General features: G+C 40.8%; 1 protein-coding gene and 1 long non-coding RNA gene across 2 annotated transcripts in view; one reads left to right on the forward strand and one right to left on the reverse strand.

Annotated features, from left to right (window-relative positions):
• Positions 1 to 5,474: 5,474 nt before the first annotated feature.
• On the forward strand, positions 5,475 to 25,974 carry LOC134358471 (placenta-specific protein 9-like). Its single transcript, XM_063070716.1, has 4 exons — positions 5,475 to 5,732; positions 20,162 to 20,241; positions 23,139 to 23,253; positions 25,800 to 25,974. The coding sequence occupies exons 1-4, from the start codon at positions 5,675 to 5,677 to the stop codon at positions 25,808 to 25,810; spliced, it is 264 nt and encodes an 87-aa protein (XP_062926786.1). The 5' UTR covers positions 5,475 to 5,674; the 3' UTR covers positions 25,811 to 25,974.
• LOC134358472 (uncharacterized) overlaps positions 23,265 to 27,490 on the reverse strand; it is a 30,733-nt gene continuing 26,507 nt past the window's right edge. Inside the window, exon 3 of the long non-coding RNA XR_010020878.1 lies at positions 23,265 to 23,449. This is a non-coding gene — a long non-coding RNA (uncharacterized LOC134358472). The remainder of the gene's footprint in view (positions 23,450 to 27,490) is intronic.

The raw sequence follows: 27,490 nt of genomic DNA on the forward strand, positions 1-27,490 counted from the left end.
TGCCCAGGATGTACCCTCTTCTCTTTGTTACCATTGGGAAGGAGGTACAGAAGCCTGAAGGCACACACTCAGTGATTCAGGAACAGCTTCCTCCCCTCTGCCTGCCGATTTCTAGATGGACATTGAACCCGTGAACACTACCTTACTAGTTTTTTTGTTTGGTTTTTGCACAACCTATTTTTAACTTAACTATTTAATAGACGTACTGCTGCTGTCAAGTTAACAAATTTTACAACATATGCTGGTGATATTAAACCTGATTCTGACTGGCATAAGGAGGTGGTCAGCATGGACTCAATGGGCTGAAGGGCCTCTTTCCCTGCTGTATCTCTCTATGTTTCTATGGTGCCTATCATTTAGTGTCTGAACAGTCACCTTCTGACTGAATGATAAATACCCTTTGTCTCTGCAGAATCACGAGTCAGTAAGAACAAAGTCAAATGCTACAGGAAATGTTGAATCAAAAGAGGAATGTGCCAGAAAAACTCAGTAGGCCATGCAGCACCTGTACTGAGAAACCCGGCAGCATTTCCTTTCTGTGAACCTTAGTCAGCCAAGAGCCTCAGCAATAATCCAGGGCATGAGATGAACTATTGAAATTATAAAGCACTCTTCACTTCCTAAGCCTTATATACACGGACACAAAAGACATAAGAGACTCTGCAGATACTGGAAATTGGAGCAACACACACAGAATATAGAGATAGAAAAAAGGGATCAGCCGTGATTGAATGGTGGAGCAGACTCGATGGGCCAGGTGACCTAATTCTGCTCCTATGTCTTATGGTCTTGTGGTCTAAAAGTGCTGGAGGAACTCAGCAGGTCAGACAACATCTATGGAGGGAAATGAACAGTCAATATTTCAGGCTGAAACCCAAAACACCTGATGAAGGGACTTGGCCCAAATTGTTGACTTCCTTTCCCTCCATAGATGCTGCCTGACCTGCTGAGTTCCTCCAGCATTTTGTGTGTTGCTCAAGCCTTACATGCATTTTCTTTTTCTTCTTGAGTGAATTTACTACCTCTCTCAACAAGCAAGGTTCCCTGATGTTCCCATCCTTGTCCTTCCTTCTTACTGGAAAATATTCTGTGCCCTGTGCATGTCAGATGTGGACTTGCCCAAGAACAATTACTTAAATTAACTTTCCCTAGTTCCTGCCGAATACTCTCATTATTTGCTCTGCTCCTATTTAATACTCTCCTGCAAGGTCCATAAATATATTATTAACATAAAATTAAGGAGTTTTAAGCACTGTTTCCTACTTATTCTCTCACTAAGGTCAGTCATCTGGCCAGGCTCATTACCTAACACCTGGTCTAGTATGGCAACCCTTTTGTTGGACTATCTACATATGTATTGATTCAAGAAACTCTCCTGGTTGTATCTAACAAATTCTGCTCCATCTAAACCTCTTGCACCAAAGAGGTCCAGTCTATTTTAGGGAAGTTGAAGCCACCCATAAAAAACAACGCTGTTGTCTTTACACCTTCCAAAATCTTCCCCTCAATGTCACCATGGTTAATGGAATGTCTGTAGTATTATCCCATCAGAGTCATTGCACCTTTCTTATTTTTGAGTTCTACCCCTATAGACTCAGTAGATGAGCCCTCCATTATGTTCCCTTCACTATCTTTTCTAAAATATCAAAACCCTGATACATTAAGCATCTATTCCTGACCCTCTCTCAACCAAGTCTCTATTATGGCCACAACATTATAGTTCCATGTATTGATCCATACTCTGTTCATCGCTGAACTTAGCATTCCTAGTATTCAAATGAACGCACTTCAACCTGTCATCCCATTGTGTCGATTGCTCTTACCTGTTTTACTGATTGAGACATCTGCCTTCCTTTCAATCCTTCCACTTTCTGACCTGGTTCTCTCGCTCCCCTCCCCCTGCCAAACTAGTATAAACTCTCCTGATAGGAGCATTAGCAAATCTTCCGGCCAGGATATTGGTTCCCCTCCAGTTAAGGCCCAACCTGTCCCTCTTGTACAGGTCATCTCTGCCCAATGATTTAAGAACCTGAAACTCTGTCCCAGTACCAGTTCCTCTGCCTTTCAATTAAACTGTTTATATTCCTGCCCTGATTAGCATGTGGCACCAGGAGTTATCCAGAGATTATTACCTTCAAGGCCCTGCTTTGCAGCCTCTTTTGCAACTGCCTATACTCTCTGAGTCGGGCCTCTTCACCCTTTCTCCCTATGTCATTGGGGCCAATGTGCACTGCAATCTCTAGCTACTTCCCCTCCCTATTGAGAATGTTCTGCAACCACTCTGAGACATCCTCGAACCTGGCACCCAGGAGGCAACACACCACCCCGGTGTCTCTTTCATAGACACAGAATCTCTGCCTGTCCCCTTAACTATCAAGTCTCCTATCACTATTGCTCTGCCAGATTTGCCCTTCTCTGCTGACCCTCGGAGCTGCCCACAGTGCCATTAACCAGGCTGCTGCTGTGCTCTGAAAGGTCATCTCCCCCTGCCCCACCCCAGTGGTGCTCAAAGGGGTATAGTTGTTGCTGAGGGGAATGACCACAGGCGAACCCACTCCCCTTACTTCTCCTGCTGGTCATCCTTCTATATGAAGCCTGTATCTTGGGTGAGACCGCGTCAGTAGAAGTCTCATTTATGAAGCCCTCTGTCATGACCCCTGAGACTTGCCATAGACGTTGAGCTTCTCTAGTTTTTGAGCACCTGTATTTACTAATCAATATCTTAACTAGAGTTGTTAAGCCCTTGTTTTTTTAGTTTAATCTTCTCAAGTTAATTGTGGCTGCACTTATTTCCCAGATTCTATGATTATTTCAAGAAATCTTTCATTCAGTGCCTTTTTATCCCACTGTAGCCCTCTTGGTAACCCCTCCTTGGTTTGTTTCCAATGTTGAGTCGAGGGCCTCCGTCAGTCAGAGTTGGCCATGGATGTTGCATTCTAGCTGTCTAGATATACAAGCCTGGACAGTACCATATGGAGAGCAAACTGTTGCCCGTGTAGCAAGCTACCCCTCTCCACACATCTGATCAACCCAAAGGAACGGCAGAGATCGATACAGTTTGTACAACGGTGTCGCAGGAGTTGCCCATCAACATTGAACTCAATGTAAGACTGCCTCAAGGACTTCAGCTCCAGATATTTCCCTTAGGGTTTATTCCCAAAGCCTTCCCCGTGAATGGGTATAGCCACAAGGCAGCAGAGGCTTGAGATCGAAGTTTTCCTTCTCCTAGATGAGCTGCCAACCACGGCTGATGAGCCAATGAGTTTAGTTGATTTTAGGTTACATGATTTAATGAAGTCCAAGGATCCTGATATGCCTGACAGTCTGCTGCTTCATCAGTATGTTAAGGAAAATTATCGTTAACCATTTTTACTAATGGATCAAAAGAAGACATAACTGGAAACGCTGGTATGGTTGTTTTTGTGCCTGAATTACAGGTAACAATAAAGAAATCTCTTTCTAATCATTTATCAGTATATACAGCAGAATTCATTGCCATCATTTTGAGCTTACAGTGGGTGGAAGAAATTTGTCCTTGCAAAGTTGAAATTTGTTCAGATTCGTTTTTGGTTTTGATTAATTTTAAAATAGGTCATTCTAGCAGTAGGTCAGATTTACTGATGGAAGCTCATCAAACTTTATTTTATATTCAAAGTATTGGTTTACATGTCCTTTTCTTATGGGTCCCTGCACATAGAGGTGCTGCGGGAAATGAGAGTTGATTGTTTGGCCAAAAATGCTGTTAAAAGTTCAACTGCGGATATAGACCTTCCACTTAGCAAATCAGAAGCTAAGGGGTTGGTGGGGTTAAGAATTAGGGGATTATGGCAAGACCTTTGGGGTAACAAGCACAAGGGGATTCACCTTTACAGAATACATAAAACTATTGGGTTGATGGGAGAAGGGGATAAACAGGAAGGGAAAGAATTATATTGACTCAACTTAACTGCTTAATTATCCCTTGTATCTTGTTGGAAAACTCTGGGGTGTGCAGGTTTTGTCATCGTTATCAAACTGTTGAACACATTCTTTTACAATGTGAAGCATATAAGGTTGAAGGAAAGCAAATGCATGTGGCATTACTATTTCTGGGGGGTGATAGTTTTCATTTAAAAACTTTACTAACTTATGGAAGTGACTTTAATTTAATTCACAATATTAATTCTTTCATTATTTACAATCTATAGGACTTTTTGGGGTAATTTATTTTTTATTTGACAAAGACCATAAGACATAAGACGTAGGAGCAGAATTGGGCCATCTGGTCTATCGAGTCTGCTCCACCATTCAATCATGGCTGATCCTTTTTTCTATCTCCTCCTCAACCCCAGTTCCTGGCCATCTCCCCATAACCTTAGATGCTATGTCCAATCAAGAACCTATCAATCTCTGCCTTAAATACACCCAATGACCTGGCCTCCACAGCTGCATTTGGCAACAAATTCCACAAATTCACCACCCTTTGGCTAAAGAAATTTCTCCACATCTCTGTTTTGAAAGGGCGCCCCTCTATCCTGAGGCTGTGTCCTCCTGTCCTAGACTCCCCCACCATCCACTCTTTCTAGGCCTCTCAACATTTGAAAGGTTTCATTGAGATCCCCCTCATCCTTCTGAATTCCAGTGAGTACAGACCCAGAGCCATCAAACGTTCCTTGTATGATAACCCTTTCAATCCAGGAATCATCCTTGTGAACCTCCTCTGCACCTTCTCCAATGCCAGCGCATCCTTTCTAAGATGAGGGGCCCAAAACTGTTCACAATACCCAAGGTGAGGCCTCACCAGTGCCTTATAAAGCCTCAGCATCACATCCTTGCTCTTGTATTCTAGACCTCTTGAAATGAATACTAACATTGCATTTGCCTTCCTCACCACCAAGTTAACCTTCAGGGTGTTCTGCACAAGGTCTCCCAAGATCGGTAAACACAAAGTACTCTGCAGATGCTGGGGTCAAAGCAACACTCCTTGAGTGTCTTTAAAATCTCTCCCCTCTCTCACCTAAAATCTATGCCCTCTAGTTTTTGATCCCCTCTGCCAGGAGTGGAGGCGGGGTGGGGGGGGCGGTGGGGAGGGAGGAAGACGAGCAAATGTAACGTGCTTGTTGATATTGCCTGAACGTGCCAGGATAGTGGAGAAACGTCCCAGGTGTTTCTGGGGCATTGCTAAAGTTCGTCTTTCCGTCTCTATAGGCGCCTCCGACAGTGCAGCACTCTCGTAATACTTTCAGCGCAAATTTCATATTAGGAACAACTTAAGTAAAAATATTCTTTTAATCTCCCAACTCCGATCTCAGGATCTTATGGCATTCCTCGGGCAAAAATATCCAGGGCTGAGGTTGCCAAGAGAGACGCTCTAATTCATCACAAGCAGCGCCGTTGGATTGGCGAGTTCCCTCGAGTGCAAATGAGCATTCATTACTGAACACTGAGTTACTATCAGAAGTTTCCAGTCCTGTTACAATCAAAATAAAACCCGAGGAGTGAATAAAGCCACAGAGGGAGTGGTTAGTGACTTGCACCACCAGAGCTCGCAATTTAAAAGGAAGGGCGCAGTTTGGAGCAGGAATCAAGAAAATATTCAGTGTAAATCTCTCTCTCTTCCTGCCAGCTCCGTTCTCTCGGATTCTGGAGCAAGTGACAGGTCGACGGAACCCTAAATCGCCGTTAACGTCACAAAATGCGCGCCGTGTGGGCTGTAGCTGGGATATTGCTGATGTTTGGACGGACGCGGGCCGGTAGGTGTGCCGCCGTTTCGCTTTGAGGATTCTCCGGGTGTTTCGGAGTTTTTCGTCGTTTATTTATTCCAGTTATAACTTATTCCAATTTTGGCGAGGAGATATTTTAGGTGAAGAAAAGAAATTTTCGGTTAGCGAGAGCCTAATGCAGTCAGGATAAAGAAGAGGAGAAAGGGATTGATATCTGGAATTCTGAGACTGAAGGTACAGGGGACTAGAGGGGATCCGGTTGGAAGAGGAAAAAGAAATCCCAAGGGGGAAGGAAGCAGACCTATGGAGAGGGGAATGAGACAGGGGCGGGGTGGTGGAAGATAATAAACCGCCACACACTCTCTCCCAATCATCTAACCTCACTCTACCTGGGGTGACTGATGGTTAACAGAGATTCGCCAATTTAATGAGAGGTAGATTCCAGGTCTCTTAAAGTGTTGGATTCCTCTGGGTTCAGAACTGCCCAGGACAGAAATGAAGCCCTGTGACTGGACTGAATATTGTGCTGGTTTCTCTGCCGCACCTACTGGTGGCGAAAGTCAATTTTTATTTTTCCTACTTCTGGGGTTATTTTTCAGCGTTTAATGCTGATTGCAAAATCGTCCACAATTTTTAAATTATCATTTCATTGCAATACAGTACATATCTATTATTTTCTACCACCAGGACGTTCGCAAAGCCGTGTTACATTTTTTCCGTAACATTAATATGTTCCTTAAGATTGTTATAGCTGGGGTAGTAATGGCGACAAGCTCCCACCACCTATTAAGTGCTCCCAATGAAGCCTCAAATAGCCTCTGACAATCAAGTGCAGCTCCTGGCTTTCACGTGTGGCTTAGCTACCAATCCTGGCAGAACCGTTCTACTGAGAGAAGGGGCAAAGACGGGTTACTGATGCCTTAAAACCAGTCGTTTCGGGCAGATGGGGCTCGTCAGCCGTGATTAGGAGCTCATCTAGGAGAATGAAACCTTTGACCTCAAACCTCCGCTGCTTTGTGGGGGTAGCAACTCATGGGGAAGGCTTCGGGAGTAAACCCCGAGGGAAAAATCCGGAGCTGGAGCCCCTGAGGCAGTCCAACGCTTAGGTCAGTGCTGGCCAGCAACTGCTACGACGCTGCTGGTACCAGACTGTATCTATCGGTCTCTGCCGTTCCTTTACCTTCATCAGATGCGGGGGTGTTTTGCTTGCTCTCCGCATTGTGCTGCCCAGGCTTGCGTATCTAGACAGCTAGGACACAATATCCATGGCCAACTCTGACCAACGGAGGCCATCGCCTCAATATAAAACATTTTATGGTCAATCAGATACGCGTGCCAGCTCTGCCGTTTGTATTTTGAGGACGCCTATTGTGATCTGGTGGACAATCCACTGCTTTTAATTGCCTTTCCCACCTCCCTGGCTTGACGTTGGCGAACAGAGCCCTCTGGCGTTAAACCTGATGCACTGTTGTGAAACTCTTGACCTGTTTTCCAGTAAATTATCCCAAATCTGGAGATCGCAAGGGTGACTGCGTACTTAGTTCATTGGTCGGCATGGTCGTGATGGGCCGAAGAGCCAGTTTCACTGCTCTAACACTCTTTGATGACAAAGCAATCGCTTCATCACAGACTCTCGTCTGCCTTGTTTAAAGTCTTGCAACATGGAGACAGTTCCTTCGACCCAATTTAACCATGCTGATCGAGATGCCTATTAAAGCTACTACTATTTTGCTTATCTTTGGCCCATATCCTGCTAAATCTTTCCCGTCCATGTTCCTGTCCAAGTGACTTTTGAATGTTGCTATTGTAAATGCCTCAACCACTTCCTCTGGTAGCTTGTTCCACATAGGGACCACCCTCTGAGTGAGGAAATTCGCTGAAAGAAAAATGCATTGGTTGTTGGAAATCTGAACAAAAATGAAAGAGTGTTCAACACCCTCAGGAATTAAGTTAGCATCTAGACAGATAATGATTCTTCATCAGACATTTTCTAAGCGTGTCTAAAGGTAGTTTGTTAAAAGAGTTAAGATCCAAACTAGGACTTCCCAAGTTCACTCCTTGTCCAGCGATTTACCCAAGGACTGCCCAAAAACTAAGCAGAGGCCAAAAAGATCTTTAAAAAATCAGGAAATAACATAAATGTGTGTTTTTTTTTAGTTGCTTTGCTAAGTGATTGTCAGCATAGTTTCCACTTCCAATAGTCCAACTCTTCTCTGAATGTTCCTTCCCCATTTTGGAATACAGACTTTCTTTATTGGGGCCCATGAACATCATCATTCACCATCAACATAAGAATAGACAAAGACTCCTCCAGTCAGAATGGAGACCTCAGGCAAAGACTCCTCCAGTCAGAATAGAGACCTCAGGCAAAGACTCCTCCAGTCAGATCCACACAGAAATCATATTCTTTCCATCACAATAAATATTTTCCACCTTGACCCAAAACCAGAACCTCCTGTCAGAGGCAGAGCAAAAGTATAAAACTGCTTGCTAAATCGGGGGATTAGAAAGATCAAGGAAATTTCTTTCTGACCCATTTCAGGTGTCCAGAACCAAACTAGATCACTCTGGTCCTTAAATTTCATGGAGGAGTTTAGTGCAGCTAATCATCCAAGATTATTAGGGAATCTCCTGGAATTAAATATCCAGTAAATCCTGAGAGCAAATGCAGAAGTGAATACTCTCACAGTCAGTGGTAAATCTCAAATTGCTGGTTGCATTTGCCCTGAATTGTGAGATGGGAACAGGCTGGATGTTGTAAAAGAAATTCAGAGTTTAAAGGGTGGTCCTCCTCACAATCTGAAAATCATAGCATGAAGCCAATGTCTAATTCAAAATCAGGATTATTATCACTGTCTGCATCTACAGCACTACATCTGCAGCTTGCTACCACCCACACTAGACCCCCTACAATTCGCCTATCAACACAGCCGATCGACAGATGTTGCAATAGCCACTGCTATACATACCATCCTTACACATCTGGAGAAGAAGGATGCTTATGTGAGAATGCTGTTCTTGGACTACAGTTCAGCATTCAACACAGTAATTCCCTCCAGGCTCAGAGACCTCAGCCTTAACCCTGCCTTGTGCAGATGGATCCTGGACTTCCTGTCAGATCACCGGCAGGTAGTAAGAGTGGGCTCCCTCACTTCTGCCCCTCTGACCCTCAACACAGGTGCCCCTCAGGGCTGTGTACTAAGCCCCCTCCTTTACTCTCTGTATACCCATGACTGTGTTGCCACCCACAGCTCCAATCTGCTAATTAAGTACTACATTGGTATTGGCCTAATCTCAAATGATAACGAGGCAGCCTACAGAGAAGAAGTCATCACACTGGTGTCAAGAAAACAACCTCTCCCTCAATGTCGCAAAAAAGAAAGGAGCTGGTTGTGGACTACAGGAGGAACGGAGACAAGCTAACCCCTATTGACATCAATGGATCTGGGATTGAGACGGTGAACAGCTTTAAGTTGCTCACCATACACATCACTGAGAATCTCACGTGGTCTGTACATACCGGCTGTGTCATGAAAGAAGCACAACTGAACCTCTTTCATCTCATATGGTTGAAGACGTTTAGCATGAGTCCCCAAATCCTAAGAACTTTCTACAGGGGCACAATTGAGAGCATCCTGACTGGCTTCATCACTGGGAACTGTACCTCCCTTAATCGCAGGACTCTGCAGAGGGTGGTGCAGACAGCCCAGCGCATCTGTAGATGTGAACTTCCCACTATTCGGGACATTTACAGAGACAGGTGTGTGAAAAGGGCCTGAAGGACCATTGGGGACCTGAGTCACCCCAACCACAAACTGTTCCAGCTGCTACCATCTGGGAAACAGTACTGCAGTATTAAAGCCAGAACCAACAGGCTCTGGGACAGCTTCTTCCACCAGTCAGACTGATTAATTCATGCTGATACAATTGTATTTCTATGCTCTATTGACTGTTGTACATACTATTTATTACAAATTACTGTAAATTGCACATTCAGATGGAGATGTAATGTAATGATATTTATTCATGTATGTGAAGGATGTATGAAATAAAGTAAATTCAATGTCTTACTATTGTCTGCCTGTTATGCTGCTGACATTTTGGACATCAATAGAGGTCCTCCATCTTGGGTGCTGCTCAGGGCTTCCTTCATTGTGTCAGTAGTTTCCTCTCAGTTTTCACTACTGTCAGTCATGCAAGTCCTGGGTGGAGACTCAGGAATACCATCACACTCAAATGTAGAAGGATTCTTCATTGCTGTTTCATTAACAATTTTGTTTTACCTGTCATGGTTGTTAGCTCCGTGCTGAATCCCTGAACCTGGAGAACCGGTAGACCACCCTTAGTCAGTCCTCTACCCTTTCACCTGTTTGGCACGAGTGACCCTACCAAGTGCCAAAGTATAAAGTCCTGACTCCAGCCAAAATAGCACTCCGGGTCATTGAGACACACAAGCCTCCAAATCCTATGACAAATTTGTGGTCCTATAAGATGTAAAACTTGTTTTGTGACAACATTTTGTTGCAGTGTGACCCACGTGCTATTTTACAATGTCCTGCACGATTTTTCACTACTTACGCTGGGCAACTTCAAGTCGAATGAAAGCCTGAGATTCTGCGGTGATCTGCCTGCCATCTGCCCTTTTGGCCTCCACATTTCTTGGATTTCAGCACCATGCCGGACAGGTGTGGAAGTTGATGCTTCTCTCTGTCACTCTGCAGCGAGGCTCAGACTGAGCGTAGTGGTGGACCACTGAGAGGGTGAAGACGCCCACATGCAGTGACCCCATTCATTTGGGTTGAGTTGCTCAGCCTGTGAATGGAGGTAATGATGGCAAGTGCTTGAGTCATTTCACCTTATTTCAAAGGGTCATAGAGTGCCAGAGAGATATAAAATACTAAACAGGCTTACAGCCCACCAAGTCCACATTAACCATCAAACACTCACATACACTAGTCCTACATTAATCCCATTTTCAGTTCTCCCCCACCAGCTCCAATCTGCTTGCTCATCTACAGAACAGTGGTCAATTAACCTTCAAAACCATTTAGAAACATAGAAAAGCTACAGTGCAATACAGGCCCTTCGGCCCACAAAGCTGTGCCGAACATGTCCTTACCTTAGAACTACTAGGCTTACCCATAGCCCTCTATTTTTCTAAGCTCCATGTACCTATCCAGGAGTCTCTTAAAAGACCCCATCATTTCCGCCTCCACCACCACTGCTGGCACCACTCTCTGCATAAAAAACTTACCCCTGACATCTTCTCTTTACCTACTTCCAAGCACCTTAAAACTATGCCCTTTCAGCCCTGGTAAAAAGCCTCTGACTATCCACACGATCAATGCCTCTCATTACTTTGTACACCTCTATCAGGTCACCTCTCATCCTCCGTCACTCCAAGGAGAAAAGGCCAAATTCACTCAACTTACTCTCATAAGGCATGCTCCCAAATCCAGGCAACAGCCTTATAAATCTCCTCTGCACCCTTTCTATGGTTTCCACATCCATTTATCATTGGAATCTGTGCTGAGAGAATACGCAAACGGCACAAAGACAACCCTGGAGGTCAGGATTGAACCCAAGTCTCTGGTGCTAAAAATACTACTATGAAGTATTTTATCAAAATATTTCTGAAAAGTCAGATGCAGAACATCAGCCTCACATTCAATTTAACCATGTGTAGGTCTTGAAGGTTTCTCTATATCCCATGTAATCATCCAAATTAGGGTGTTTGGTAGATTGTTTCTTAACATGTATTGAACCTAAACATGCTAATGCTAAATGTTTGCAATGCCTTGTACTCAGAAGAAAAGTCACAGTCAGGAACCTGATTTGCTGCTGGAAATGGCTTAGTCATTCTATATGGATGATTTGTTCTCTTGGTGATCTGCAGTAAACACTGTAGAGCTGCAGCACCACCCCACTCATGTCATTTTTAATCTAACACATTGTGATAAAAACAGGACCCTACTGGTGAAAGCTCCATTGACCAAAAACATTACCTCTATTCCAAGCCCATTGACACTGTTCAACGCACTGAGTATTTCCAGTTTTTTCTGCGTTTATTTCAGATTTCCAGTATCTGCCAAATTTTACTTGTGTGATTTACTGAGAGTTCGGTGATTGGTGATTCAGTAAACTTGGTAGTTTCACCCTTTACAAGATGGTGTATAAGATGATGAAAGGCAATGATTGTGTGGATAGCCAGAGGGTTTTTCCTTTCTTTTCAAATCTTTTTATTGTTATATTATACAGGAAAAATAACATGAGTACATTAAAGTAACAACACTTACAATGTCTCAAAAAAGACATTATCTTAAAGATTGAAAAAAAATTGTGGTAACAAAAAAAACCTACTAAGCAGGAAAGTGAGAAAAAAAAAGAACCCATTAGGCGTACAACCCCGCAGCCATGCGTCATACAAAAAGCTTCTAAAAATAAACATCAAACCGCCAGCAAGAAAAGAAAATATACTAAAAAATTTACAATTAGATCATGGAAAAATTATATCAATTAACTCAAATGATAATAACAAGCAAATGAGCCCCATCTTTTCTCAAAATCAAATAAAGGTTCAAAGGTTCTACTTCTAATTTTCTCCAAACTAAGACATAGCATCATTTGAGAGAACCATTGTGACCAAGTGGGAGCTGATGTATCCTTCCACTTCAACAAAATGGCCCTCCTAGCTATCAATGTAACAAATGCAATAACATGTTGGTCAGACACAGAAATACCATGAATACTTTGAGGAATTATTCCAAAAAGCACAGTTAATTTATTAGGTTGTAAATTAATTTTAAGTGCTTTAGAAATTGTTGAAAAAAACGACTTCCAGAACTGTTCTAATATAGAACAAGACCAAAACATATGTGTTAGTGTAGCTATCTCAGTTTAACATCTATCATAATGACTATCAACATTAGAAAAGATTTTAGGAAGTCTCTCCTTTGTCAAATGATAATGATGTACAATTTTAAATTGAATCAATGAATGGCTAGCACAAATTGAAGAAGAGTTAACCAACTTCAATATCCGCATCCAATCCTCCGTCATAAAAGTCAAATTAAGTTCCTTTTCCCAATCCTGTTTAATCTTAGATAAAGGACGCTTATCCCATTGTAATAATAAATTATAAATTCTTCCAATAGAACCCTTAATCAAAGGATTCATACTCATAATAGTATCTAACAGGTCAGCTGCCAATATGTAAGGAAAATTACTTAAATATTTTTGTAAAAAATGTCTAACTTGAAGGTATTGCAGAAAGTGTGAGTATGAAAGAGAATATTTATCAATTAATTGTTCAAAAGACATCAATCTATCTTCTTTAAATAAATCCAAAAAAGAATTAATACCTTTATTTTTCCAAAGTAAAAAAATTGGATCACTCAAAGAAGGCTTAAAAAAGTAATTTCGGTAAATTAAACTACAAAGTTTAAATTTTTTAAGATTAAAAAAATTGCAGAATTGGAGCCAAATTTGTTAAGAAAACTTACTCACAGCATATAGGTTTAAATTAACAACTTTAACTAATTGCATAGGTAAAGGAGCTCCCAATAACAAAGTTAAATAAAACTGTTTCACAACTTTCAGTTCCAGGTCGACCCAAATTGGCTGATCACTCTTATCAACCCAGTATAACCAAAAAGACATATATCACACATTAATAGCCCAATAATACATTCTTAGATTAGGCAAAGCAAGACCTCCATCCTTTTTCAATTTTTGTAAATGACATTTACTAATTCTTGGTCTTTTATTATTCCAAATAAAAGTTAAAATAATAGAATCAATCCGATCAAAAAACTTCCTAGTCAATAAAACAGGAATATTCTGAAATAAATATAAAAATTTCAGTAAAATCATCATTTTAACTGTATGAATATGACCAACAAGTGAAAATGTAAGTGGACTCCATCTACTAAATAAATACTTCATAGAGTCTACTAAGGGAACAAATTGGCTTTATAAAGATCCTTATATTTTTTAGTGATTATAATACCTAGATATCAAAAGAGTCTGTAATTTTAAAAGGAGTATTATCATATATAGAGACAGAATCATTTAAAAGAAATGATTCACTTTTACTAAAATTTATTTTATATCCTGAAAAACCTCCAAATTCATTAAATAATTTTAACAGGGCAGGAATGGATTCGTCAAGGTTAGATATATAAACCAATAAATCATCAGTGCAAAGAGAGACCTTATGCACGCTCTCTTTCACAAAAATCCCATGGATTTTTTAGCCTCACGAAGAGCAATAGCAAGGAGTTCTAATATTAAATTAAACAAAGGACTTAATGGACAGCCTTGCCTTGTCCCCTGTGAAAGCTGAAAAAAAGACCTACAATTGTTAGTGACAACAGTGGCAATAGGGGCTTTATATATCATTTTAATCCAATTATTAAAATTAGCATCAAAGCCAAATTTCTCTAAAACATTGAATAAATATTTCCATTCGACTTGGTCGAACGCTTTTTCAGTATTCAAAGATACAACACATTGCGGAGTTTTAAAAGAGGACGAATATATAATGTTAAATAGTCTCCGAACATTTGAAAAAGAATAGCGACCCTTTATAAAGCCCGTTTGATCTTTAAAAATAATTTTACCCAAAATATTCTCCAACTGATTGGCCATTATCTTTGACAAAATCTTCGCGTCGACATTCAGTAATGAAATAGGTCTAAATGAAGCACAGTCAGTAGGATCTTTATCTTTTTTAAGAATTAAAGAAATAGAAGCCTCATCAAAAGTAGAGGGTAAGTCACCTTTCACAAAAGAATCCTAAAACATTTCCAACATATATGGAGAAAGCAACTTTCCAAATTTTTTATAAAATTCTACAGGATAGCCATCAAGTCCTGGGGATTTACCAGATTGCATTGAAAAAATAGCTTCATGAATTTCGGCTTCAGTAATTTGAGCATTGAGAGTTTTTTGATCCTCAGCCGAGATTTTAGGAAAAACAATCTTTCGTAAAAAAAGCATTCATTTCAGTGGTATCTAATGGACATTGAGATTTATAAAGCTCAGCCTAAAAATCTTGAAAAATCTTATTAATTTCTTCATATTCCTGAGCTAAGGTACCATCTCTCCTATGAATTTTCATAATTTGCCTTTTGGCTGCAGCCATTTTTAATTGAGATACAAGCAGTTTATTATTTTTATCTCCAAACAGCTAAGGTACCATCTCTCCTATGAATTTTCATAATTTGCCTTTTGGCTGCAGCCATTTTTAATTGAGATACAAGCAGTTTATTATTTTTATCTCCAAACATATAAAATTGGTTCTTTAACTTAAGCAAATATCCTTCAATGGGATGAGTTAATAACAGGTTATATTGTGATTGAAGTTCCACCCTTTGTTTAAATAAATCAGTATTGGGGGAAATTGTGTAGATATTATCTAAATCTTTAATTTGTTTTGCAATTCTACCTAATTCTGCTTTAGTTTGTTTTTTAAGTTTAGCTGAATAAGAAATAATCTGACCACGTAAAAATGCTTTAAATGTATCCCATATAACTAATTTAGACATACCCCCTATATCATTAAAAAGAAAAAAATATTTTATCTGGGTTTCAATGAAACTGACAAAGTCAGAGTTTTGCAATAATGTCTGAGACATGCACCAAGATGGGCGGGCAAGAGTGATATCATCACATTCAAAAGACAAACTCAGGGGCGCATGATCAGATATAGCAATAGCGTCATATTCGCAAGTTTTAACACTAGGCAAGAAGCGGGGATCGATTATAATGGATCCTCGAATATTTTTTATAAACATGTGAGAAGAAAGAACATTCTCTATTATTGGGATGGAGATACAGTACCTCCACAAATCAATCAAAAAGGAATTAATAAATGACGCGGATCGATTTGGAAGTCGCTGATTGGTTGAGCTCTTATCAATCATAGGATTTAGGCAGCAATTAAAATCCCCACCCATTATCAGCATATATTCATTTAAATCAGGCAGTAAAGCAAATACCTTTTTAAAAAAAGAAGGATCATCTAAGTTAGGACCATACAAATTAACCAAAACAACTTTTCTGTTACAGATTGTTCCTTTAACAATTAAAAATCTACCATTAGAATCTGATTCAATATCCTCTTGAATAAATATATTAGGTTTAATAAAAATAGACACACCTTTTGTTTTACTCTGAGAAGTAGAGTGGAATTGCAAACCATTCTACCATCTAAAAAATCTATTTTGATCTCCCGCCCTGATATGTGTGTCTTGAGCAAAAATTATATCAGTTTGGAATCGGTTAATAATTTTAAAAGTCTATTTTTCATTTAATAGGATGATACTAACCACGTACATTCCAACTTATTATATTAATCCGTTTAAATACCATACTATAATTTTATTCTACTTTATACATGCACAGAGCACATGCCAATACAGGATGATCAAAAATGGCAGTGATGAAGAATACAACCAGATAAAAAACACGTATGCTCCGGAACCACCCAATGGGAAAAAACTCCTAACTCTAAACCCACCCACCCACACCCGGAAACCCAAAAAAGGCAAACGATCTATGATAGAATTCAAAGCTACTGACTGCTCTGTCTGTGTTTTCTTTCCCTCCCCCAGTTAGTAAAAAAGTAGAATGACCTTGTGAAAAAAAAGTCTCAGCAAAAAAAAGGTATTTACATTCCATCGACTAATAAACAAGAACCAAAATAATGTTATCTCTTAGAGAGAAAAACCAGCGCCATCTTTAAGTTTAATATTAATTCCCTAAAAAAGCTTTAAATTCAATTATAAAATGTTATAATAAAACAGAAAAAATATATAAAAAGCCCCATTAGTAGGAAAAAACTACCAATTAGCTGATTAAAAAAAGAAACAAACCAAGTATTAAAGGAACAAATCCCCTTATCTTCTTCTCTCAGTCGTAGAATGTTCAGAGATCATTTAGACAGAGATACTTAAGCCATAAATCTTTCCAAAGGAAAACCAACAATATGCAATAATGAAAAACTCTCCTTGTCTTCTTTAATTAGTCTCTCAATTAAATATACAAATGACCTTCATAAATCTTCTTTCCAAAATGCGAATAATATACAGATAGTCAAACAGCCTTTCAGATACAGTAGATCCTTCAACAGCGGCAGGTATAGCCTGAACAAAGTCCCGTGCAGCTTTTGGATCAAAAAAAGTACGAGGAGGAGAATTAGCAGGAAAAACTTTAATTCTTGTTGGGTACCTCAAAGACGGAAAAAGTTTTTTATCATATGCTTGTTTCATTACCAGGGCAAATTTTGATCTTTGTTCCATTATCTCTCTTGGATAATCTTCATAAAAGCGGAGCTCAGATTCCATAAATCTAAAAACTCTATTTTCTTGCCTGTCGCATTATTTGATCTTTAATTTTAAAGTGATGAAAGCAGACCAGAACAGATCTTGGTTTACTAGAATCCTTCAATTTCGAGATAAACGCCCTATGTGCCCTTTCTATAGCAGGCAGCTTTGATAGAAAGGTAGGAAATAAAGTGTGGAAAAGCTTACCAAAGTAAGCAGTTAAATCTCCATCTTCAGCTCCTTCTTGCAGCCCAACACTTCATATATTCTTTCGTCGAGACCTAGTTTCCAGGTCTATAATCTTATTTTGATATCTTTCCAAACGAGTTGTAGCTTCAGACAACTTTTGCTTAGTTATCTTCAATTCCTCTTCATGTGAAATAACTTGAGTTTCCAGGTCTTTAAGTTTTCCCAGAAATGACTTCATTTCATTACTATTCTTTTCCAGTTGATCTTTAATTGATCCATTCTGATCCTTAATTGAATTCAGTGTCCGAATGATATCTTCAGCCCACGATGGCATTTCATCAGATCTTTCCTTTTGCACCTTTCCTTTCCCATTACCTTTATCACTAGGTTCAGGTAAATTCTTTCCACTTCTTGTAAATATAGATATATTGTTCCCCCTCAAGAAGCAGCAAGTAAAAATTTTAAATTCAAAGCTTAAACTGGGGGGAGAGAAAGAAAACTAAGAGCAGCACAAAAATACTGCTACTCCATTTGCAGACAGGGGCGGTCCTCCCCAGAGAGTTTTTCCCAGGGCTGGAATTGCTAATGCAAGGGGGCATCATTTTAAGGTGCTTAGAAGTAGGTACAAGGGGGATGTCAGAGTGGTGGGTGCATGGAATACACTGCCAGCAAAGGTGGTAGAGGCAGATACAATAAGGTCTTTTAAGAGACTCTGAGATAGGTACATGGAGCTTAGAAAAATAGAGGGCTATGCACTAGGGAAATTCTAGGCAGTTTCTAGAGTAGGTTACATGGTCGGCACAACATTGTGGGCCGAAGGGCCTGTAATGTGCTGTTGATTTTCTCTGTTTCTATGCTCTATGTTCTTTTATGATGCCGGTTTTAGATGGCGCTGGTGAATCTCAGTGACTTCTGGCTGGTGGCTAACGGAACAAGGAAAACAACTAAATACATTGTTAATGACTCTTTTTCTGTCAAATGCTCATCGCAAACAATAGTCTATAACTTCCCTTTGGACTTGGAGGCAGTTCGATGCAGCAGAACCAAGGCGAGGTGGAGGGCCCGTTGCCGAGAGCAAGGAAGACCTGCAGTTCGATTGATTTTTTGTGCCAGGTTGAATTGGAAAAGTCGATTACAGGCCAAATTGAGGCGGTGGGGTCCAAGCCCCAGAATGTACCGAAGTGACTGAACCCAATATTTATTTAGTTTATTTTTGACTTATTGAGATAGAATAGTCCCTTCGCGCCGCACTGCTCAGCTATCCCCCAATTTAACCCTAGCCTAATCACAGGGCAATTTACAATGACCAATTAACCTACCAACCAGTACATCTTTGGACTGTGGGAAGAAACCAGAGCACCCGGAGGAAACCCACATGGTCATGGGGAGAACGTACAAAGTCCTTACAGACAGCGGCAGGAATTGAACCTGGGCTGCCTGTACTGTAAAGCGTTGTGCTAACCAGTACACTACCGTTAGAGGATGATTTAAGTGGTGGGCTGAGTAGGAGGGGTGGGGTCCAGGCCCCAGGGTGTTTCGAAGCGGCTGACCCAGAAGTTTGCATGACGATTTAAATGCTGGACCAGATTGAAAAGGACACGATGTCAGGGCCTGAGGCGAGGGATGGGCTGGTTCAGCTTGCAGCTCAGCTCTGCTCTGAACTAAGGGTCTGTCAATGGACTCTTGTGGAATGGCAGAGCACACTTGATGGGCTGAATGGCTATGGTCTTATAGACTTCAGTTCAGAATGCTATTTAAAGTCCTTACAGACAGCGGCAGGAATTGAACCTGGGCTGCCTGTACTGTAAAGCGTTGTGCTAACCAGTACACTACCGTTAGAGGATGATTTAAGTGGTGGGCTGAGTAGGAGGGGTGGGGTCCAGGCCCCAGGGTGTTTCGAAGCGGCTGACCCAGAAGTTTGCATGACGATTTAAATGCTGGACCAGATTGAAAAGGACACGATGTCAGGGCCTGAGGCGAGGGATGGGCTGGTTCAGCTTGCAGCTCAGCTCTGCTCTGAACTAAGGGTCTGTCAATGGACTCTTGTGGAATGGCAGAGCACACTTGATGGGCTGAATGGCTATGGTCTTATAGACTTCAGTTCAGAATGCTATTTGCTTGTGTTTATTGTTAACACGATTTGTTTTGTATCTCTGCACATTGGGTGTTCGGCGGTCTTATGATTTTATGTGGGTTTCTTTGTTTTGCCTGTAAGGAGATGAATCCAAGGTTGTACAATGTATACTGTACATACTTTGATAATAATTGTACATTGAACCTTAGCAATTTTTTTCCTTGAGATACATCTGTAAGGCCCTTGTGACGCACTGAGAGATGACTGGATTGTTCATTATAGACTTTGTGTACTTCAGTTACATATTCATGAATCTGACACAATTTATCAAATGATTTGGTTCTTAATCAGCCTGTGATGAATTTTGCTTCTCTTCCTCTTTGATTCTAAATGCCAACAAATATTATGTCCAGATTATTTAAAATTCTACTCTTTTTAATTTTTATTTCTATAATGATATAATTACTAATTCCTGCTGGTAAAGTGATGATATAAGGATGATTCCATTTCCCTTGCTATAGATGAGGTGGATCCCTGTTGGGAGAGCAGGATGATGAAATTGAAATAAATATTTAACCCTTTATTACTACAGCTCTAATGTTGGGAAATGCAATGCTGTTACAACCAGCATCATACACGTAGGGTTTACAGCTTGACTGACAGCTTTCATTAAGAGTTCACCAATCATTTTCACTCTTTGAAGGGTTGGTGGAGTTTATTGAGATTCAGAATGACTACACAATGGATTCATGAAGTACAGTGTATCTGCAGCAAATAAACACAGATGTGTGCGGGGGGCAGAGTGAGTGTCAGAAGGAGGACGAATGGGAAGAGAAGACTCACTGACTCACTGATTTTACTTGTTTCAGTGCTGGACCTTCAGCAAGATGTCACAAACTGGTGTGAATATGACAAGGCACTCCACGCACGGTTGAATGTTGTAGAAAAGGTAACCAAGACTATTCCCTTTCAGCTTATCAGCTATGGTTATGTATAAGGTCATTTATAATGGATGATTAGTTGGGATCTATGGTGAACAAATGGGCCACAACTGCTGCATGGAAAAATTAGAGATATGACAGATATTCATGAAGTACGGGACAAGGAGAGTGGGAAGAGGAGTAGAGAGGTTCACAGTGCTGTCAAATGGCACTTACTAATTAATACCCACTCTGGATTTCGCTCCATTCTCAGTTTGAACTTTGAACAATAAACTCAGTACCAGAGATCAGAAGTTGGGATAATCATTGATAATTGCACAATGTTCATTTCCATGAATAACTCCACAGATAACAAAGCAACCCGTGCTTGCACACAGTTATATATAGATCATATTAAGCCATGGGCTGATAACTGGAGTGCAACATTTGTATCACGCAAGTGTTTGATAATGAATGTCAACAAGATTAAATCTGACCACCTAACCTTTACATTAGGGATCTCTATTGTCAGGACTCCTTGTCAATATCCTAGAGTGGAGGTCATCACTGACCAGCAATTTATCAGGTCCATCCATGTAAATGGTTACTTAGAGCAGGTTAGAAACTGACTAACTTGTGGCAAGTAACTCACCTCTTGGCTCACTAAAAGACTTTTTTACCAAGCATGTCAGGAGCATGATGGAATACTCTCCTGGATGAGTGCAGCTCCAATACTGCCTAAGAATCTCAACACCATCTACTACAAAGCAATGACATCCCACCTTCTGAATACAGTACTCCCTCCATAATGGTGCACCTCACCCACAGTGTACCTGCTGCAGAATGCACTGCAACAACTCCCACAGACCTTCTTGACAGAAAACCTCTAGAATGTAGAAGGAGAACAGTCAGCACACAAGGACACGGCAACTAGAGCCGCACCTCCACCACCTACAAGTCACAGATAAGGAAATGTCAGGCAGTTTGTTCACTCTATCTTCATTGATAAGTAATGGACAATAAATGCAGGTCATGTATTCCTCACCATCCCAAAGAACAGGGTGATTGGACCGGTGTGTCCCAATTGCTGTTTCTGAAGGAAGGAAGTTTGGGAAGATGTGTTTCTTTGGCAGGATCTTTTGCTGAGATGTTAGCAGGTAAACCATTGAAATGGGGAGGTTGAAGATAAGGGCAAGAGGGGACTGCATTTAATTCTGGGAGGGAGGGAAACGGTTGAGAGCCGAAGTGCAGGAAAGGGAATGGACTAGGACAGACATATTAGAAGCACTAATGTGGCAATATCAGAGCAGGAACATTGGAGATAAGGAAATGGGGTGAATGGAATGGAATTGTCACAGGAGGTGAATTGGATAGGTCAGTGGTCAAAGGAGCAGTAAGAGCTCATAAATCCATAGATTATCTTGGTCAGGAAGTTATCCCTCGAAGTGAAATGTTGCTGAATGTCAGGGAAGACCCAGACATGGACCAAGTGACCATGAGAGGAGGTGAAATTTGGAAATAGCTGGCGGGGGGAGGTGTGTGTGGAGAAGAAGCAAACAGTAGCACAATGTTTCGGGTGCCCCTGTTCTCCTTTAATTCCATGCTCTTTCTCCAAATGAGAGGTGGGTATTATGGGAAACCAGATGCATCCCAGCTATTCTGGGCTTTTCTGTTTTCAAATGCTGGCACTGGAATCTTGCTATGTACAGATTTCCTGCTGCATTTCCAAGATCATAATGCTGACCCTATGTCAGAAGTATTTCTTTGGCAAACAAAAGACACAATCAGTGGTCACTTTATTAAATACAATTGTACACCTGCTCATTAATGCAAGTATCCAATCAGCCAATTATATGGCAAAAACTTGATGTATAAAAGCATGCAGACATGCTCAAGAGGTTCAGTTGTTGTTCAGACCAAATATCACAATAGGGAAGAAATGTGATCTAAGTGACTTTGACCAGGGAATAATTGTTGATACCAGGTGGGATGATTTGAGTATCTCAGAAACTGATTATCTCCTGGGATTTTCACACACACACACACAGTCTCTAGACTTTACAGAGAATGGTGCGAAAAACAAGACAACCAGTGAGTGGCAGATATGTGGGTGAAAACACCTTGTTAATGAGAGAAGTCAGAGAGCAGACTGGTTCAAGCTGACTGGAAAATGATAGTAAAGTTACCACACATTACAATAGTAATGTGCAGAAGAGCATCTCAGAATGTTTAACATGTTGAATCTTGAAGTAGATGGGCTACAGCTTCAGAAGACCACGAACATACACTCAGTGGCCACTTTATTAAATAGAGGAAGTACTGAAGTGGCTACTGACTGTATAAAAGAAGATATAAGTTATAAACTAAACTAAACCAAAGTCTGGTCCAATACTCAGCAATGGTGTGCTTGACCTCAACACGTCCTTGCCCACCACCTTGCTGATCAAGAATCTGTCACCCTCCTGCCTTAGGGATTGCTCAGTGACACCACTGGTCAAGTCACTTCAAAACTCCAGTGACCTGGGTTCGACCCTGATCTCCAGTGCTGTCTGTGTGGGGAAAACTGGGACAACTTGGGTGCATGCAGTTACTCCAGTTTCCTCCCACATACCCCCCCAAAAATGTGCAGTTTGACAGATTAATTGAATACCATAAAAAATACCTCTGGTGTGTGGATGAAGGAGACAAAAACAAGTATCACCTTGCTCTGAAATTGATGGCCCTTTGTTTTTAAAGAGAGGAGATTAGATCTTGGTTCTCCATCAATTACCATCCTCCACGTCCACTCATCAAATCTCTCAAGACTTTGTCACATTGGGATAAGGTGAGAATGTAACAGGCAATGTATAAATCCAAGCACTTACTTTTACTCACCATGGTGCATGAGTTGTGATTAACTCTTTCTTACTTTCCTGTCTTGCTACAGAATATCGAACAAACAGTGAATCACTTGGAGGCAGAAGTGTCTGATCTGCTCAAGTTCATCGAGACTTCCGACATTTCTCTTGAGTTAGGGCCTCCAACCATTGACATTTTTGAAGGTGGCGTGTGAATTTATGGATTATTTTTCTTTCCTCTGGAAAACTTTGTGCTCATTGAAGTGAGACTGGTTCATTCTGGGTGCCCATTTCAGTCACCCAATGCTAGATTTTGGGGGTGGGGAGGGGGGAATGCAGAATCTGGAAATCTGAGACAAAATTGGGATGTACTGGAAATACTCAGCAGGTCAGACGGCATCTGTGGGGAAAGAAACAGAGTCAATGTTTTAGATCAATGACCCTTCAATAAATGAGAAAACAAATGTGTTCAAGTTGCAAGCTGTGTTTTAGAGTAAGTGTGAGGAGGCAGGGAAAGATTGTGATAGGGTGCGTATACACATACACACACACATACTTACCCTTAAACAATCGAAAAGGCACCCATTTGACTTTACAACAGCCCCAGGCACATAGAGTAATTGAGTAATGCAGCAGAGAAACAAATCCTATGGCCTATCTGATCCATGCTGACCACAGCATCCTCCCTGCTAGTTCCAAGTTCCCCCTTTTGACCCATTACCCTCCAAGCCCTTCCCCTCCAGGTGCCTATCCAAATGCCTCTTGAATGCTGCAATTGTACTCACCTTGAGCACTTCCTCTGGCAGCTCATTCCAGGTAGGCACTACCCTCAGTATAAAGAAGTTGCCTCTCATGGGTCTCCTTTAGATGTCCTCCCTCTTATCTTGTATCTCTGTGCTCCCTCAGTTTTGATTCCGCAACTCTTGGACCTTTTTCGTGCCTTCATGATTTAATACACTTCTATGAGTTCAACCCTCATTTTCCTAAACTCCAAGGAATAAAGATTGAGTGTGGCCAACTATAACTCAGACCCTCTAGCTTAGTATACATACCTGCTCAGTAACTCACACTAACAATTGGGGAATGTAGAATAACCCCTTTGTAATTTCTAAATTTGCAGTAGGTTATAGTTCTGTAAGAAATGCAGTTGAAGAGAGAGAAAACAAATTGAAAGAGTCTCTCTGAGGAGGGAAAGCGTAGAGTTGAATGCCTGAAGTTATTAACTTCAATCTTGGATTCCAGTGGCTGTAGAGCTGAAGGGCCATTCCTTGAGCCTGTATTTTGTATCATTGGAGCGATGTAGGAGATTGAGGGTTGAAAGGTCAGAGAGGGAGACGATGTAGAATTAAAGTGATAGATGAAGCTCAGGGTCACTCTTGAGAACCGAGCAGAGCTGCTCAATCAGAGTGGGCACCAAACTGCAGTTGGCTTCTCCATGTCAAGGGGACCACCATCAGCACTGAATGCAGGACACCTAAGGGTGTCAGGAAAGACATCAGGTTGGGTGGTACCGGTCTATATCGGCACCACTGGGCTTAAGCAACGCCTAATTAGAGGTGTGTAGGTGTACATGTGCATATCTGTGGCTATGCACTGGTAAGTGTGGTAACTGCAGGTATGAACAGGTAAACCTGTATGGCTCTAGGTATAAGAAAATTTATGCATCTGCGGGTGTATACAAGTTAATATATTCCTGTGGGTGTACACAGGAAAAGTGTGTGATTAAAACTATGCATAATTAGGTATGTATAGCTGCAGGTGTGTACAGGTAAGTGTGTGTGTGTGTGTAGGCAAGTTAATTGTATGTTTGTAAGTGGCTTTGGATGTGTACAGGTGAATGTATGTATCTGTGGTTATCTCTGCAAGTGTGTGCTTACCTTGTGTGTACAGGTAATGTGTTCCTGGTAAATGTGTATGGATGCAGATGTACGCAGCTAAATGTATGCATATGCCTAAATGTCCGTATCTGTGGTATGAGCAGTAAAGTTAATGAATGTACTTGTGAATGTGTAGCGTCATATAGGTACCTTTTAAAGGTACGTGTGTGTGTGTGTGTGTGTGTGTGTGTGTATGCATGTGCAGGTATGACCTCATTTCAGTAGGTCTACACATGTTCCTGTGTGCCAGATGACCATGTGTGTGCATATGCATGCAAGTGCTTTTGGATGGGCTCATGCCTGAAGGTACAGTATATGCAGGTGTATATGTGAACCTGTGGATGTATACAGGTAAATGTGTATGTCGATGAGTCTTTGAAAGTAGTTGTTCATGGAAGTGGTAAGTGCATGGACACATATACACAGCTGCATTCAGGGAAGTTACCTGCAATCTTTGCACATGTGTGTCTGTGGTGTAAGTCTATGTGCAAATGTGCAAGTCTGTAGAACAAAGCTAAGGAGAGAATTAGTTTGGGATAAATGCACAAGATGCTGGAGGGAATGGAGGCATGAGAATAGCTTTGTGTGTTGCTTGAGGCTCCACCATCTGCAGTGTCTTGTGTCCCTATCAGACAGGGATGGTTGGCCAGGGTAAAGCCCAAATGCTCATTCATTCAACCAAACCTCTTTCACACATAACCATGTACTTTTCATCATGTATTTGTTCACGATCAAAAGGCTTGTGAAATCCCACTCTGGTCTTGCTTAGAGTGGTTCTGGGGAACAATTGTAAGGTCACGAGTCAGCAATAGGAAGTTAAGAAGGAAGTAAACTGGGGAACAAGTCTCTGTTTAACTCTCTTTATCTCCGTAGGTCTGGTTTGAACAGCACGATACCTTTCTTCATAATGAAAAAATCTACTTTGAACCAAAAATTTAATCATACCACAGAAATACTTTATCAGCCATTACTCACGAATATGTCAAGAAAAATTCTCACAAATGTACTCTAACAATGTGCTTTTTATAAATTGCATTTGTTCCTTGTATCAATGGATGCTTTGCTTTGTGCAACACACCCGCGGGGCTATATTTTTAAATGATTGGGACACTGTTAGCAAGTTAACAAGACACCACCATATCTGCACATAGAACATATAAGAGTACAGCACATTATAGGCCCTTCAGCCCATGATGAATTACTGACCTTTTAACCTACTCCAAGATCAATCTAACCCTGCCCTCCCACATTGTTCTCCATTTTTTTTTTCATCCATATGCTAATCTAAGAGTCTGTAAATGTTCCTTACGTATCTGCCTTGACAATCAGCCTGGCAGTACATTCCATGCGCATCCCACTTGCTGTGTAAAAAAAAGACACCATTATTCCTTTAGCTTAAAACTAAAGCTAATTATCTATTCTAAACACTCCTCACTATATAAGAAAGAGTCTATATAAACTATCATTCATTAGTCAAACCAAGAAGTTCACCTCTTCTTTAAATAGTTCGTCAATCAAAGGAAATCTTCAGCATATCAAAATTCTTCAAAGCCTGTTTTCTTTCATAAAATTATTCAGCAACCCAAATATCCTTCATGCGTCAGCCGACTTCATGATAGAGTTAATAAGGTCCAATGCTGCTTGGGGATCCGAAAACACATGAGGTGTAGAATCTTTAGGAAATAATTTTAATCGAGCTGGATAGCGGAGCAATGGAAAAAGTCCCTTTGCATAAGTAATTTTCATCGCTGGGGCAAATTTGATCTGCTGTTCCATAATTTCCTGTGGATAGTCTTTGTAAAAATGGATCTCGGAACCGTTAAATTTAAAAACTCTCTGTTTCCTTGCACATTTTATGATTTGGTTTTTAACTTTAAAGCGAAGAAAGTTGACCAAAATAGGCTGAGGTTTACCTGAAATCTAAGAATTCGAAATGGAAATTTTATGAGCTCTTTCAATATCAGGAGGTTGAGGTAGAATATCCGGAAACAAAGACTGAAACAAATTGGCAAAATAGTCCAATAAATTCCCACTCTCAGAACCTTCTTTGAGTTCGATAATTCGTATATTATTCCGACGAGACTTCACTTCTAAATTGACAATTTTACGTTGAACCTGTTCCAAGTGGGTTGAAATATCCACAATCTGACGTTTTGATTCTTTAAACTCAGTATTCAAGGAAATAATATTTTCTTCAATAGACTGAAAACTCTGTCGGAACGACTTCAACTCAGAAGTGTTATTGTCTATTTTGTTGTCGAGAGCCATCAACGCACGTTCCAAACGCTCAGCCCAGACAGGCATATCTTCCGATTTTTCTTTCAAAGTTTTTCCCTTTCCATTGCTGGATTCAAAAGGCAGCTTTCCACTTCTTAAAGGATATGACATAATGACAACTATTTCCCTCTAAGATCTGAGAAATAAAAGTTAAAAATTCAAGGTTTAAACTGGGGAAAAGGAGCAATTAAAGGCAGCCGCAAAATGTATGTATTACTCCATCGAGCCGCAGGTGGAAGTCTGGGCCGAAGACTTGACAGTGGTCCTTATCAGCTTTCCTTTACTCA

This window comes from Mobula hypostoma, chromosome 18, assembly GCF_963921235.1.
Source record: "Mobula hypostoma chromosome 18, sMobHyp1.1, whole genome shotgun sequence".
In the NCBI taxonomy this organism is placed as follows: domain Eukaryota; kingdom Metazoa; phylum Chordata; class Chondrichthyes; order Myliobatiformes; family Myliobatidae; genus Mobula; species Mobula hypostoma.

What these genes read in the sequence shown, in the direction of transcription:
- LOC134358471 (XM_063070716.1), top strand. Translation starts at nt 5,675, where the DNA reads ATGCGCGCCGTGTGGGCTGTAGCTGGGATATTGCTGATGTTTGGACGG. An exon ending in GTTTGGACGGACGCGGGCCG is followed by an intron (nt 5,733 to 20,161) that starts GTAGGTGTGCCG and finishes TACTTGTTTCAG; the next exon opens with TGCTGGACCTTCAGCAAGAT. An exon ending in GGTTGAATGTTGTAGAAAAG is followed by an intron (nt 20,242 to 23,138) that starts GTAACCAAGACT and finishes GTCTTGCTACAG; the next exon opens with AATATCGAACAAACAGTGAA.